This window comes from Myiozetetes cayanensis, unplaced genomic scaffold (genome assembly GCF_022539395.1).
Source record: "Myiozetetes cayanensis isolate MyiCay16 unplaced genomic scaffold, myiCay2020 scf1, whole genome shotgun sequence".
Lineage (NCBI taxonomy): Eukaryota > Metazoa > Chordata > Aves > Passeriformes > Tyrannidae > Myiozetetes > Myiozetetes cayanensis.
The window spans coordinates 27,305,515-27,319,508 of NW_026086604.1; the positions used below are offsets into that span (position 1 = coordinate 27,305,515).

A 13,994-nucleotide genomic window follows, 5' to 3' on the forward strand; every position below is an offset into this window, starting at 1 on the left:
CCTTTACTCATTAAACTGCCCATATGTTTAACTTGGAAGAAACCCAATCTGATAGCACTATACTTTGCTTTACTGTGTAAAAGGGAGGATCTTTCTTTCTTGTATACAGACATACTGTGTCTATACAGTACCTTTTCTAAGTGGTAGGCATCTTCTAGACAACACTACCTCTTATGAAAGTCCTAAAAATTGTCAGGAAAATTGGATACCACAGCCCAAATTTGACTCTTCAGCCTACCTGTAGCTGGAAAAATATCAAAGCAGTCCTTGAATAATAGTTAGTCACCCCCAAGGCATGGATGGGAAAAATTGCATAGGTAGCACAGCTTTGTTTCTGTTTCCTTGTTGTACAAGTGTGGTTTTCCCTTCCCAGCCGTGTCATCACTGGGTAGACATGATGAAACATGTGCTACGGTTGCATAGCTGGCCTAAGAAAGCTTTACTCCAGCTCAGGAGCTGTTTGCTTGGGCAATACTAGACCAGAAATTATGAAGCAACAAAACATGAATCTGCAAGTTTTCCTTTGTATGTCAATATGCACAAGATCTTCCAGTGTACTGGCATTTCATTACCTCTGAGCTACAAGAGCTGGGCATAGCCTGTGTTTATCTATGAACTTTGTGCAACACATCTGTTTTAAATTCAGAACAAAGCCATCTTGCTCTCCAGCATGGAGCATGGGTCCAAAGAATCCTTGTTGTAGATCTGGAAACTGCTGCATCTGCCCTGGGTAGCCAGCTGTCAGGGATGGGCAGGCTCATGTGGGCCCATGTTCAGCGCCCAGCCCCGGAGCCCCAGCCCTCGCTGAGGCCACAGAGCGTTACTATAATGCAATTATCGCACTGGCAGCCTCACTGTATGTCCTGTACATTGTCAGCAGCATGTTCAAAGCAAGTTTAAAGGGAAATGCTTACACCAAGGGCAAAGTTTACTGTGGCAATGGTGTGACAGCTCTCCGATTGTCCCCTGCCTCAATGGTGAAAGAGAAAGCTCCAGAAGCCTGCAGTGACTGGAAAAAGGACTCCATGCTTCATTTTCCCTATTCCAGAGAAAAATGACCTGACGTCAGATCCAGCCCAGCTCGTAAGGACTGCAGATGTGTTAGCTTGTGTCTAACTTTGGAAGCTCTGAAAAGCCTTCTTTATTTAGCAGCAGTATCACTTTTAATAGCAAACATCCCACACATTAGAATAAAAATGTTTTTATTTATCTACAGAATTTGATAATCAGCACATTCATTACAATGCTAAAAAAGAGATCAGGGTGACACAAAAATCTTCCATAGCTGTAGTTTTAGCTTTTGATCCACGTAAAATAGAAGCGTATTAGCAGGGAATACCTGCTCACAGAGGAGACTTTCAGAAAGCAAATACTCTGGCTTGGCTTTTAGAAACCTCAGATGTACAAAAAAACCTATCACAAAGCTCTATAAATAAAGACAAATACCTCCAAATAAAACCTCAACTTTGTCTTTTCTGAGTGGTCTGGACCAGTAAGGACATAAGGGCAGGGACAAGGAATGTCAAAATGATTTGGAATAAATAATGATAGAACAAATATTTCTACCAATGATGAATAATTAGCCTATGAAATTTGGAATCACAAACTACAGATGTGCCCACTGGATCTTAGAGGGGTGTATAAAGCTTTAGCTTTTTCTTGATTGCATATCAGAAGCAGAGTTTCATTATTATGGATATTGATCAACCATTGTGAAGGTAACCTCAGGGAAAAAAAAGTTTTATAGTTATAACTGTAGTTATTGCATTAGTTTTTATTCTCAGGATGTCACAAGATGAGCATCACAGAAATCTGGCAGGCAGAGCCTGACACTCATCCTCTACAGAGGAAGGGTCTTTGCATTGTGATGGGGATACCAACACCTTGCCCAGTAGCGTTGGAGTGAGAGGGACCGCAAGTGCTTCTCTTCCTGTTGAGTAAAATCCTGCTGTACAGTGTTAGGAATATGTGTAGGCTGCTTACCTGAATAGGGCTCCCAAAGGACTTCATCCTGTAGAGACAAGGGCTTAGGTGTGAATGTGATGCCTAGGGCACTGCTGATGGAGGTTCCAAACAGCACAAGTCTCCTCACACCTGCACCCAGCAGGAAGAAATAGGCTCTCTGGGGTGCCACTCAAAGCATTAGCTTCCCATTCTGACGCCTTTCAGAAAAGACCTCCTCTTCCATGGACTGTAGAAGAACATAGGGAAAAACCCTTTGGAAGCTAAAGCTAGTTTTTACTATTATCCCATTCCTATTGTCAACATACTAAGTCTTGTCAAGAATCAGATGATTACTTTTTCCTTTCCTTCAAATAACTAGATCAATATCAAGTTAAGCTGCACATAAAAGAAAAGGTGCCCAAACCAGTCTCAGAATCTCTCTTGGGGCAGAAGCACAGGAAAAAATGAAGGATCTGTAATGTAATTTCTTACTTCCTTATAGATTTTCTCTGGCCTAGATGTTAGATATGTAACATCATCTCTCGCGACAAAATCAAGGACATAAACCCAAATACTGTGAGGCTTTTCAAGTCTAGAAGACCAAACTGGAGAATACCTGCTGATCCTGCATGGTTGCCTGAGATGCCAGAAGCAAGAATTTTCTTAGAAGATCTTTTGAACCCAAGTCATGTAGTCAACTCAAAAAACCTCTGCTATTAACACTGCCAGTATATAGAAGCCCACTTTAACTTAGGCAGAATCTCTAGGCTCTGCTTTTAAGTACCACTTTGAAATTTCTCAGGAGATGATCAAAAGGGGTCAGCAACTCCTTTGCCTTCACACCCCTAGCATCTGTCCCTGGGCACAGCTTTAGTTTTGTAAAATCCTGAGACCAGCTCAATGTAAAGACAATTTGTTGTCAAATTAAAAATGATCAGAAGCAAAGCAGCACCACCTGTTCATGCTGCTCCATCCCAGCATTTATCAGCTTACAGAACAAGGTTAAGCAGGAAGCAGAGAACATGCAGTGGTCTACCAGCAGCAAAGTACTTCAGCTGCTTGAAGCTACTGCCTGCTCTGGGTCGACAATAAAAAAGGCTCAGAAGAGTGACTCAGGCCTTCCAGGGAGAAAAGGTGAGATTGGATGAGATCAAACAGTACCAGAAAGGAAAAAGGCTATTAGGCCAGGAGATGGAGAAGGCAGGGAAGTCATTGAAAGAGGCACTGCTGGTAGGTGACATGGCAGTCTCAACCTGAATCCAAACTATCCAGAGGAAAACAGGGCCTGGCATTCAGGGAAACTGCTTGCACATGTAGTTTGTGAGGTGGGCAGTGAGCCAGCAATTCTTAAACTGCAAGGAGTGTATACATATGCAGGAGATACATTTGGAAGCAAATATCTTGAGAACTGTTAAATACAGTCCTTGCAATGTTCACCAACACTTGCTGCTCCTAGTCGAAATCTTTAATAAAGGTTTTTTCTAAAAACAATGCTGCAGATACTTAAAAAGGGAATATCTCGGCCAGGTAGTGTTATCTGAACTACATATTCATCTGTTTCAGGACTGTTTTCCCTATGCACTGATAAGGACTCCTAAATAAATACGTATTCCTACAATAAACAGATCTAAGATGTTTCTAAAATCGGTTTTAAATCTCCAGGTATTAAAGATTTAGCCATTTTACTGTCATCACCTGCTATCAGACACCCTATGCAGACATAGTGTTTGTATTTAGGTAATCCCAGTGTTTTTAGGGCCTGTTCCAGCTGTTCCAGTTCCTTTCATAGCCGAGCGAGCATCCACATTTTTGGTGGGGTAATCAAGATTAGTGGGCTAAAGAATAACAACATGCAAAGTCAAAGCTCACCCAGACACATTTTGTTCTGCATGACTGACCTTAATACCCTGTACATCCCCAGCCCTGGACTGTGCATGTCAGGAAGCTGTCAGAGCTTTGTTTCAGTCAATCACCAGCAGGAACTGATAGTGTATGAACAGCTAAGCTATCTAAATGCTCAGGAAAGAAAGTCATTACAGATCACCTTTAACGTACTTGAAAAATAAACTCGTACCTTTATCGACACTGTACAGGGAAAGCTAGTTTATACAGATTAGCATAATAATCACCAGAGGAGTACCTTCTTGCCCATATTGCTTGCTTATATTGCTTCAGTATCTAAGAGTCTCGAGAATGCACATTTTTAGCTTTATTTTTCTGTCCTGGAGGTTTTCCTTTGTACCCTGTACGTTAAAACGCACGTCATGACAAAACATATCAGAGCTCTACCACTGCAAACTGCAGCTACCTGCAGCCACAGCCTCAGCTTCATCCACTGAATTGTCGGCCATTTCTCAACAGCAACGTTGCAGGCCTTTGGCCTAGTCTAAGCAAAAAGTAGGTTAAAATGAAAGCACCTAGAAAAAGCATGTTTTTACACAGCAGGATGCCTACCCATGCAAGTAAAAGTGAATTTTTTTGTTTTTTCTTTAGAAAACTCCAAAAGAACTTTTTGGGTTCTTTTCACCTTTCTTCAACAACAGAAAGGTTGTATTTTGGCCATAAAAAATTCAAACTATGATCTTTTCTCCCTTTTCTGTTCATAAACCCCAATCTTGGGCCAAAAGAAACACTACAGAAACTTAATTAGTAATAATAATTAACACATTCTACTCTTTAGGTACTTACAGATTAAATTATTTAGGACAGATCAAGTGTTTCATATTTAAACACAAGTTTTACACATTGATGTTGTACAAACTGTCAAAGGAAGGAAAAACAATCACAAAAATCACTGATGTAGTACAGTAAGAGAGCTTTTGAGCACATGGATACGTGATTAACCAGGGAAAGAATAATTCTGCAGTGTTTTTCCACCTGAACAATTCTCACTCTTCCTGTAGAGGTGCTTCAGGTAAAGTCATGGTATATGATGTTAATCTAAAATGGGAGGAAAAAAACCCAAATCAAACAAACAAAAAACCTGTCCTTTGAACAGTCTTATTTATATTTGATCTACTTCTACAGTACTTTTCTATTTGTTGCAAACACATGGGAAATACCCAGTGTCTTTAGCACAGCTCTCCAACATAACACATCACCTTGACTTGAGCAACCTAATGAAGAAGTTGCAAAGAACCACCTTGACAGTGCTATTTAAAATGATCTTCCTTTCACAAAGGACAGTACCCATTTAAAAATCTTGGCAAAAGTAAGGTAAAGTTTCATATTTGTGTCCTAAATCTGCTGCCAAATTAACTTTGGAAATACATGAACTCGTTTTAGAGAAGTCAGGCATCCGATTAACAGGTAGAACTAATGCCTCTCAAGTGCAACTGCAATTCTCAAAACTGGAACCACATTTTCATTATGAACTAGAACAAAACTGATGCACAAGAAACACGTGCAGCTGACACCTTCAGCTGCACAGCCTGAGGAGATCAACCCACAGAGTTTTGCAATACACACAAGACACCTAAGCAGTTACTTTAATAAGTAATAGGGTTGGACATGGGGCTATAAACACCAAATAAAGCTCCACCCTTGATCTTTACAAAGTATTTAATGAAATAGCCCAAAAGTGACAAAAATACTGCAAACCTGAACTTCAAAGATAGCCCTTTTCTCCAATTATTGAAAAAACTAACTTACCTTTCCCTTTGAGCTAAACTTAGTTACTTTTATACAGGATGAGTGGTTCTACTGTGTCTTGACAGTCTCATTACCTTGTTACTTTAATTGCTGAACTAAATTTAGTTAGGAGACTTCCCCTTTCCTTCACAAAGACAGGAAGACAATGGCAGGAGCTTAAGAACAGATGCATTATAAACATAGTATTACAAAATTCACTCTATTTGCAGCTGTTGTCCCTCAGCTAAGTCAATGATGAATCCTTTAAAAGTTTTCTTCAAATTTTTAATAAATTTAATAGTTTTCAAAAAATAATAACCACTCTAATAATGTTTTGCACTACAACACAGAGAAACTTTGGAGGAAATAATGTCCAAAGATATCTGTCTTCATTGCAATATTAATTTAATAGGTAATGTGTATTATTCACACCGATATGCAAATACACGTGATGTTAGTCCGACACGGCTGCTCAGAGAGATGCATTCGTGCATCTTAAGCCACTCTGACCCACTAGGGTTAGAGTTGTTGTTCCACTATGTTCTCCTTCAGGTGAAGACAGGGAACATTTAAAGGGTTCATTCTGCTGCATGTCACACTGGTCAGTGTTTTGGCCATCTCTCTCAGATTTTCTTGCATAGGAGAAAAGCCTTCTGTGCAGCCTGCTGTTTTTAACACATGTAAATGCAAACACACTTGTTTCTCTGTTCTTCAGGGACTCTTCTTCTTGCTTTTCTGTTCTTCCTTAAGGTCTTTTGCACTACATCTGGACCCCAATGCTGTTAACATTTCTACCGTCGTCAAGTTGGCTCCCTTCATTATTAATCGATCTCCATCAGCTGTAAATGGAAAAAATCTTAAGAAATCACGAAGTCTAAATCACAATTACTCTAGTGTGCAATTGTTTTGTATACATAAATCCAAATAACCTGTTCATCTTGTCTGATTAGAAAGGACTCTACTTACCAAGGAACCCGATCATTATCACAAACACATTAAACTGCACACAATACGCATTTAATTTTCATTTCTGAACTGCATTATTGAAAAATCTGAAAACATTTGTCTAAGTATACCTATGGTAAGAACACATACTTGAATGGCTCATACTGTACCTCCCAAGTCATCTAACAGAAGGCACAGAAGGCACTGAAAGACCATTTCCACACATGGCTCAGCATTTCAGCAGCCTGTTGTCTACGGTCCGTTTAACGTACTTCTTTAGCCAAAACAACAAATTGGTTTACACAACCTGGTGGTTATGATGGAAAAAAATAGAGAGCACTGGGATTTCCAAAATTCTGAAAGAATTTATTTTAAAACAGGCAGAAAGCAGTACAAGTACTGCACCCAAGTTAATTATTTATTTTTGCAAGATTTGCAAATACAAAACCCATACCAAAACTCATATAATGCAATACCACGCATGCCATCCAAGTTCCAGGCCACATTTGCCAACTACAAGAGCTACAAACGCTTCCCTGGAAAAAAAATCAGCCCTTAGAAAATTAAGAGTTCAGAGCTGTAGCTCTTGGCATAAGTGAAACAAACTGTTTTGGTTTTACACTGTGAAAAACATTGAGCTTTACTGCTTCAGACTTAATACATCAGATCACAGTCAGAGACGGATGGGAAAGACAGGCATGGGGCAGGGAGGAACAAGCAACATTAATAGGGAAATAAGTAGACTTTCCTAAGCAAAACAAAGGCCATTCAACACTTTTGACATTTCCACCAATTCACTAAATATATGGAAGTTTAAAGATAAGGGAATAGCATGAATCAATAATAATGAAAACTTTAATGGGCTACATGACATATTGGTCCATTACAGCACAGCAGGAAAGAAGATGCAGCCAGAGAAAAGGACAAAAGAAGCTTACAGCCATCTGTTCACAGCCTAAAATCTGGGCCACCTCCAGAACTGCTGAAATTTCCACCATCAATTCCCTGCCTGCTCACCATGCCCTCAAAGGAAATCAAGAAATTTGTTGTACACAGTTGACCTCATTCTGCAAGTCCATCTGCACACGCGTGGCCTTACCCATATGAGCAGTTCCTTCAAACTGCAGAGGGAGTTACTCATTGCACAAGCAACTAAAAGTATTCAACTTTCTGTTCTCAAGGCTGAGACGCCTCCACCACAGGTACCATACAAAAAAATTACAGAAAGTGAACAGATTCTTACATCAGAACAGAGCTGCATTTACTTCCCTGGAATTGTACCTGCCTGCAAGGTCACGTAAGTAGGTCACTACACAAGTACATTCGGCTCTAAAGTTAAGTCAGTTTTTGGATCCAAGATCCATCAGATCTAACTGTAGTACAGAGACATATATACACATTTATCTAGACATCAGGCTGTTAGTGACTCCCTATTTCTTTTTATCTCCAGCTGCACAACATCTACCTATGGACGAGAGCCAAAAAAAATAATCATAGTAAAAAAAAAATTATAGAGAATAGAATAACATTGTAACAACACAAACCCAGAGAGTCTTTTTTTTTGTTGTTTAAAAATGAGCTCCTTACCGAACATGACATCTACAAGTGGTTCAGATCCATCATGTCTCACATCAGCAGTCACTTCACAGTTTCTATTAGTAGCTTGAACTTTTTTATGGAATATACATTGGAGAAATTTTCTGAAAATATATTTGAAAATATATTAAGTATGTGGCAGATAGCAATTAAAATCAGTATATTTCTAAAACTAATTTGTATATCTTGACATTGCTGGGTAACAAGTATAAATGAAATAGGATTTGTATTTAGCACTTTCAGACAAGAACTTCTTATATGAGAATCACTCTAAAAAAATCCAAATGGATATTCATTATATACCAACATGTTAAAAGCATACCAAAGAATTTGTAAAACTTCAGTGTATACGCCTTCTATGTTTCTCTCAGCTGGGTTAGTAAGAATAATAAAGAATAATCAGCAAAATAATTTTCATTTTTCTTTATAAGTCATTTGCTTGCAAATATTTTCTTGTTTGGGTTTGAGACAGCATTTATTTATTTGACATCATTGGTCTCCTGTAAATTTCTGAAATGCATGACAGCTACTTCACATTCTAGCAGCTTAAAAATATTCTAAATTAAACTGTACTACTAAATTCATTTTAAAACTACATGTGTCTGTAAAGTCATTGCAAACTGACAGTTTGCAACTGTTTGGTGCAGAACCCACATTACTCGAGAAGCACAATTCCTTAGATTTCTGCAACAGTTAATTACCCAGATAAAGGAGCAGCTGTTGCCTCCACCTTCTCCCATTATCAGCATCTGGAGGAGTGATTACACTCCCTACTAGAGGACCAGCCACTGCAGGGCACCTCCCTGGGTACTTTGGTAAAGCTCAGTGCACATGTCCATATGCCAGGGCCTACACTCTGGCACAGAGACCCTCCAAAAAGCACGGGATGAAGGAATTCTGTGTGCAGCCTGGTAACACCACAGGCAGAGCCCTGCAACAAATCCCATCCTGACACGTCAAGGTTCTGCCTGGACTGAGCTCCAAAGGCCTGATAAATGCAAGCCCTCAAAGAGCAAGATCAGGGAGGATAAAGCAGCAGGTGCAAAAGTTTGGGAGGAGGAGGTTCTCCTCCTGAGAGGGAACCGCAGGCGCTGCCATTTCCCTCACGGTTTGCTATCAGGACCTCTAACTCTTTGCAGTGACAGCAAGTCCCAGGGCACTGCTGGGACAGCAGGTTTTGCGGCTTCGTTTGGCACCTGCAGCTGCTTCCCGGGGGCACACGTAACCCCTGCCTCCACCCCCAAAAAAGAGAGAGAATTAAAGGCAAAAGGCCCAGCGATCGCCCCTGCCGAGAACCCCGGGAGGGCACAGGAAGGGCGTTTACAGACAGGGGAGCCCGGGCAGAGCACGGCCGGGAACGGGGATGGGAGGACCCTGGGGCCGGCGCTGCCCCCGCAGCCCCCTCACCTCGTGCTCTCCACGTTGGGCTCGAAGGGGCAGAACCGAACCACGATGCTCTTCACGGGCCGCAGCACCACGCTGATCTTGGACGCCATCTTCTCCCCGCCTCCTACTACAGCTCCCAGCAGCCCCCGCGAAGGAGCGTTAAATTTTGGCGGGCGCGCCGCTGCCCCGTGGGCAGGTGGGAAATGTAGTCCCTGTCGCGGCCGTGGGGCGGGAGGGTACGGGCCGCGCAGCGCGGGGCGTCTGTGGCGGGCGGGCTCCCTTTAATAACCCTCAGCGCTCGGCACCTGGCTCCTCCCTGGCTGAGGGGGGAGAGGGACCAGTTCACCCGCCTGTCCCAACCCTTCCGCTGACTCTGTAACAGAGCAGACAGGAAAAAAAAACAACAAAAACACTAAAAAAAAGTAGTCATACTTTTGCTATAAGATGACATAAAATATCCCAGTGGGCTCTGCAGCAGAAGTAGTGGCCCCTGAGCTGGTAAGACAGGCACACAGGAGGCAGGGAGTCTGGGGTAGCGCTCATGGGATGCTACAGTACATAGAGTCTTTAGACTGAAGAAGCAGGGCTGGGTTTGTTTTCCTTTATGTTAAATCCATCCTTTTGGCCTGGCAGCTTCTAATGTCTTCCAAGATGTAATTTGTTCAATACAATTGAATGGACAAGTATTGTCATAAAATTAGAGAATCATAGAAGAGACCTAAAATTTCATCTAGTTTCAACACCCCTGCCATGGGCAGGGACACCTTCCAGTAGACCAAGTTGCTCAGAGGTCCATCCAGCCTGGTCTTGAACACTTCCAGGCATAGAGCATCCATAACTTCTCTGGCCATCCTGTTCCAGTGCCTCACCACCCTCACAGAAAATAATTTCTTCCTAATACCTAATCTAAACCTACTCTCTTCCAGTTTCATGCCATTTCCCCTTGTCCCGTCACTACACGCTCTTGTGAAACGTCCGTCACCAGCTTTCCTGTAGGCTTCCTTCAGGTACTGAAAGGTCACAATAAGGTCTCCCCAGAGTCTTCCCTTCTCCAGTCTGAACAACCACAATTCTCTCAGCCTTTCCTTGTTTGCCATCCCTCTGATCTTCATGGCTCTCCTCTGGATCCACTCTAACAGGTCAATGTCCTTCTTGTGCTGAGGACCCCAGAGCTGGATGCAGCACTCCAGGTGGGTTCTCACAAAAGCAAAGGAGAGGGGAAGATAAGGATCAATAGGGAGCTGCCAATGTAGCTAAAGATTTCACAGTATATCAAGCAGGAGAGAGACCTGCGGGAGGCATTGCTGCTGGAAATGAATGTGTCTGTTTGCTTGTTTGTTTGTTTGTGAGGGGTTACATCCACCTTGCACAAAGCTTGGAGAAGAGGAAGCTCAGGGATTATCGCTACTGGAAGGAGGCTGTAGCCGGGGGGGTTGGTCTCTTCTCCCAGGCAACAAGCGACAGGACATAGAGAGGACAGCCTCAAGCTTTATCAAGGGAGGTTCAAGTTGGACATTAGGAGGAGTTTCTTCAGAATGGGTGATTAGACATCGGAATGGGCTGCCCAGGGAGGTGGTGGAGTCACCGTCCCTGGGGGCGTTTAAAGAAAGACTGGGCATGGCACTTAGTTCCATGGTCTATTTGACGTGGAGGTGTTCGGTCAAAGGCTGGACTCGATGATACTCCAACATAAGTGGGGTCTGTGAATCTGCCTGGGTGGCGGTGTCGCCGTGTGTCCGGGTGCCACTAGATGGCACGCACCTCCCTGGCAAGTGGCTCCACACACCGGGATCGCGGTGAGAGCCGGGGACGCTGTCGAGTAAACCGAGCATTCAAACACACGTTATTAATTTCTGCGGAATAATCAATACAGACCCGCGCTCCCGACCTACAGGAACTGCATTAGATATCCAGCATCCTTTGGAATGGATAACTTATTTTTAGAAGCTTGTCTTTGTTTATTCTGTCCTCTTTCTTGAAAAAGAAAACCACACAGTTATTGGGTAAAACCATACTCTTCTCTGAGATTCAGACAAGAATTTAACTAGGGAAACTAAGAACAGTGGAGTCAATATAGTTTTAATGTTAAAAGTTTTTATTCTCTTTGTAGATATAAATTTTATGTATTTATTTATTTAAATATATATAAAGATAATAAACACATTAAAATCTTTTATTTATATATGTGTTTTGTATAATATTCTTTCCTTATGGAAAATGTCTGCATTTGAAATTGTTTTCTGGGGACATCCTTGGGAATTTGAATGATTCATGATTCTTATACCTTGTGATAATCATACACATTCCTAAACATAGTATCATGAAGAAGCATAAAAAGGTATATTGTTATAATGGAAATAATTGTAGTATTCCTATCACCAGGTGGATCTTTTTTATTATAAATACTGCCTCATCCCAAGTCTATGGATTTTCATGTCATCAGTTTCACTGAAGTGTAGCCACAAGTCCATAGATGATTTATATCTAAGCCTCCTACACACAGCTGGGAAAAACTGAAGCTGTGTTTTTACACTGTAGTTATGAAGACAGGCAGAATAAAAGACTGTAGTAATAATTATACTAAGTCAATTTCCTCTTTTCTCATTGATCATTCCAAATCTGTTAGGTCCAGGGAGGACTCTTCTGCTTTTCCCCCTGTTTCTTACTTAATTGCTTTCATTTTCTGTTATGTTTTCTGACTATAAAAAGGCCTACATATCAAAACTCTTGAAATCTAACTTCTGCATAGTTTGGGAATGTCTACTTTTAGCATCTTGGCTCCAGCTTTTGATTGCTTTTCAAAAACTGCATGAGAGAGGTTTGTCGATGCTGCATTTCAGGTAAGGTGTAACACCTCTGTGTGTTTATTCGGTTCTGAAGACTTGGATCGTCTCTGCCTGTCCTTGGCTGATTTCCTCTTCCACATCTTCATCCTTTTTTTGCTGAGTCTTTCACTGAGTCTTGTTACAAATGTCAGCAGGCCTGGAATTTATCAGTCCAGGAATAAAATTTAGTGCTGCCTTCAGGGCAGTAGCCAGTGCTGAGGAGAAGTGAGCCAACACAAAGTCAGCAGCCGGCCTGATTTGCACAGAGGTGATGCTTCCAGATGGCCACCCAGAAGAGGCTCTTTGAGAAAGAAGGTGCACTGGGCCTGAGAGGAGAAGCAAATTATTTCTGTAAACAGAAAAACACTCTGACAAGTGCAGTATCAGGAAGCATATCTTTGAAAGAGTAATGGACAGAGATGGTCAAGATCACAAAGGACTTGTAGGAAGTCATTATAAAATACTAGTGCCATGCTGAAAGACATGTTGGAATGAATTCCCTACCATATTGGAGGAACACTACTTATAGTCATAAAAATATAAACCAGTCTGTGTTTTATGTCTGGTTTTGTTTCTTCATTTGAACTGAATATTCTTACACCATATGGCAGTTACTGAATTTTAAAAATATTTCCCCAAAGACAAGAACTCATAAAGGTCCTTCATTCTGTGAAAATTGCAGAAGTCAAGCATAGTTTTATACTATTAGTACTAACACTTTCGTGTTTCATTTATAAACAAATTAATAGTTGTATGCTGCTAATGTGGTTTTCAAAAATAAAAACAAAAGTAAAATCAACCAGCAAAGGTGCCACTTAAAATTAGCTTGGTTTATAATTACTTCTGAAGTAGTAACTCTGAATATCAGTTCAAAAAAGCTTTTATGGGAGTGAATAAATAGATTCTCTAGTTGCTCTTTACTCCTCTACAAACATGTATTTCTATTGCCTGAGGTTAACAACTGCCAGCAGAAATGTTTGCTGAAATAATAAGCAGCATTTAACTGGCTGAGAACATAGTGTGCCAATTCCTGACTTTGTAACTTAATTTCTTGAGGATAATACTGAAGTTTTTCAAGCTATGTCTTCATATGAGATAGAGCAAAATCTTTACTTCATCTATTTTTCTTCCCTGTCTGATAAATACTACATTAAATACATTCAGTTATAGTTTGGATTTTTATGTTGATTTAAAATATGCAGTTTCTTCCAATAAGGAAAGTCCATTATCATATTAGCAAAAGGCACAAAGGTGAGCTGAAATAAATGGCAGCAACCCAAGGTTAGCACCCTAGTCCTTGAGGTGTGGAATCTGTCCTTGAAACGCCAAGTAGATTAAATGTGTGTGTTTTTACTTTAAAGGACCTCGGATACAGTGGCTCACAGGTTACAGGTATGCTCCCATTTGACAGCTCTAACCTTAACAGAGTCATTATAGTTTAAGATGGGAGGGATTTCCAGAAGTGCAGAATTTGGGGAAAGCAGTTGTATTAGTATTTGATCTGTATTTTCAAAGACTTCCTGAAGGTTTTCCTGTACTTCAAATAACTTGTTAGAGATTTTGAGGAGCTCAGCAGCATATTGACATTTGTACCACTTTGCTAAGGGCATGCTTCAGTGTTGTGAATATTGTAAGCAAAGCAGTTTGTTTTCACTATCTTCTGCTAAG

General features: G+C 41.0%; 1 protein-coding gene across 1 annotated transcript; it reads right to left on the bottom strand.

Moving 5' to 3' along the window:
- Positions 1 to 1,185: 1,185 nt before the first annotated feature.
- On the bottom strand, positions 1,186 to 9,640 carry MRPL53 (mitochondrial ribosomal protein L53). Its single transcript, XM_050333213.1, has 3 exons — positions 9,523 to 9,640; positions 8,107 to 8,219; positions 1,186 to 6,413 (listed from the first exon to the last, which is right to left on the bottom strand). Exons 1-3 carry the CDS (start codon positions 9,609 to 9,611, stop codon positions 6,286 to 6,288), a joined length of 330 nt encoding a protein of 109 aa, XP_050189170.1. The 5' UTR covers positions 9,612 to 9,640; the 3' UTR covers positions 1,186 to 6,285.
- Positions 9,641 to 13,994: the final 4,354 nt, after the last annotated feature.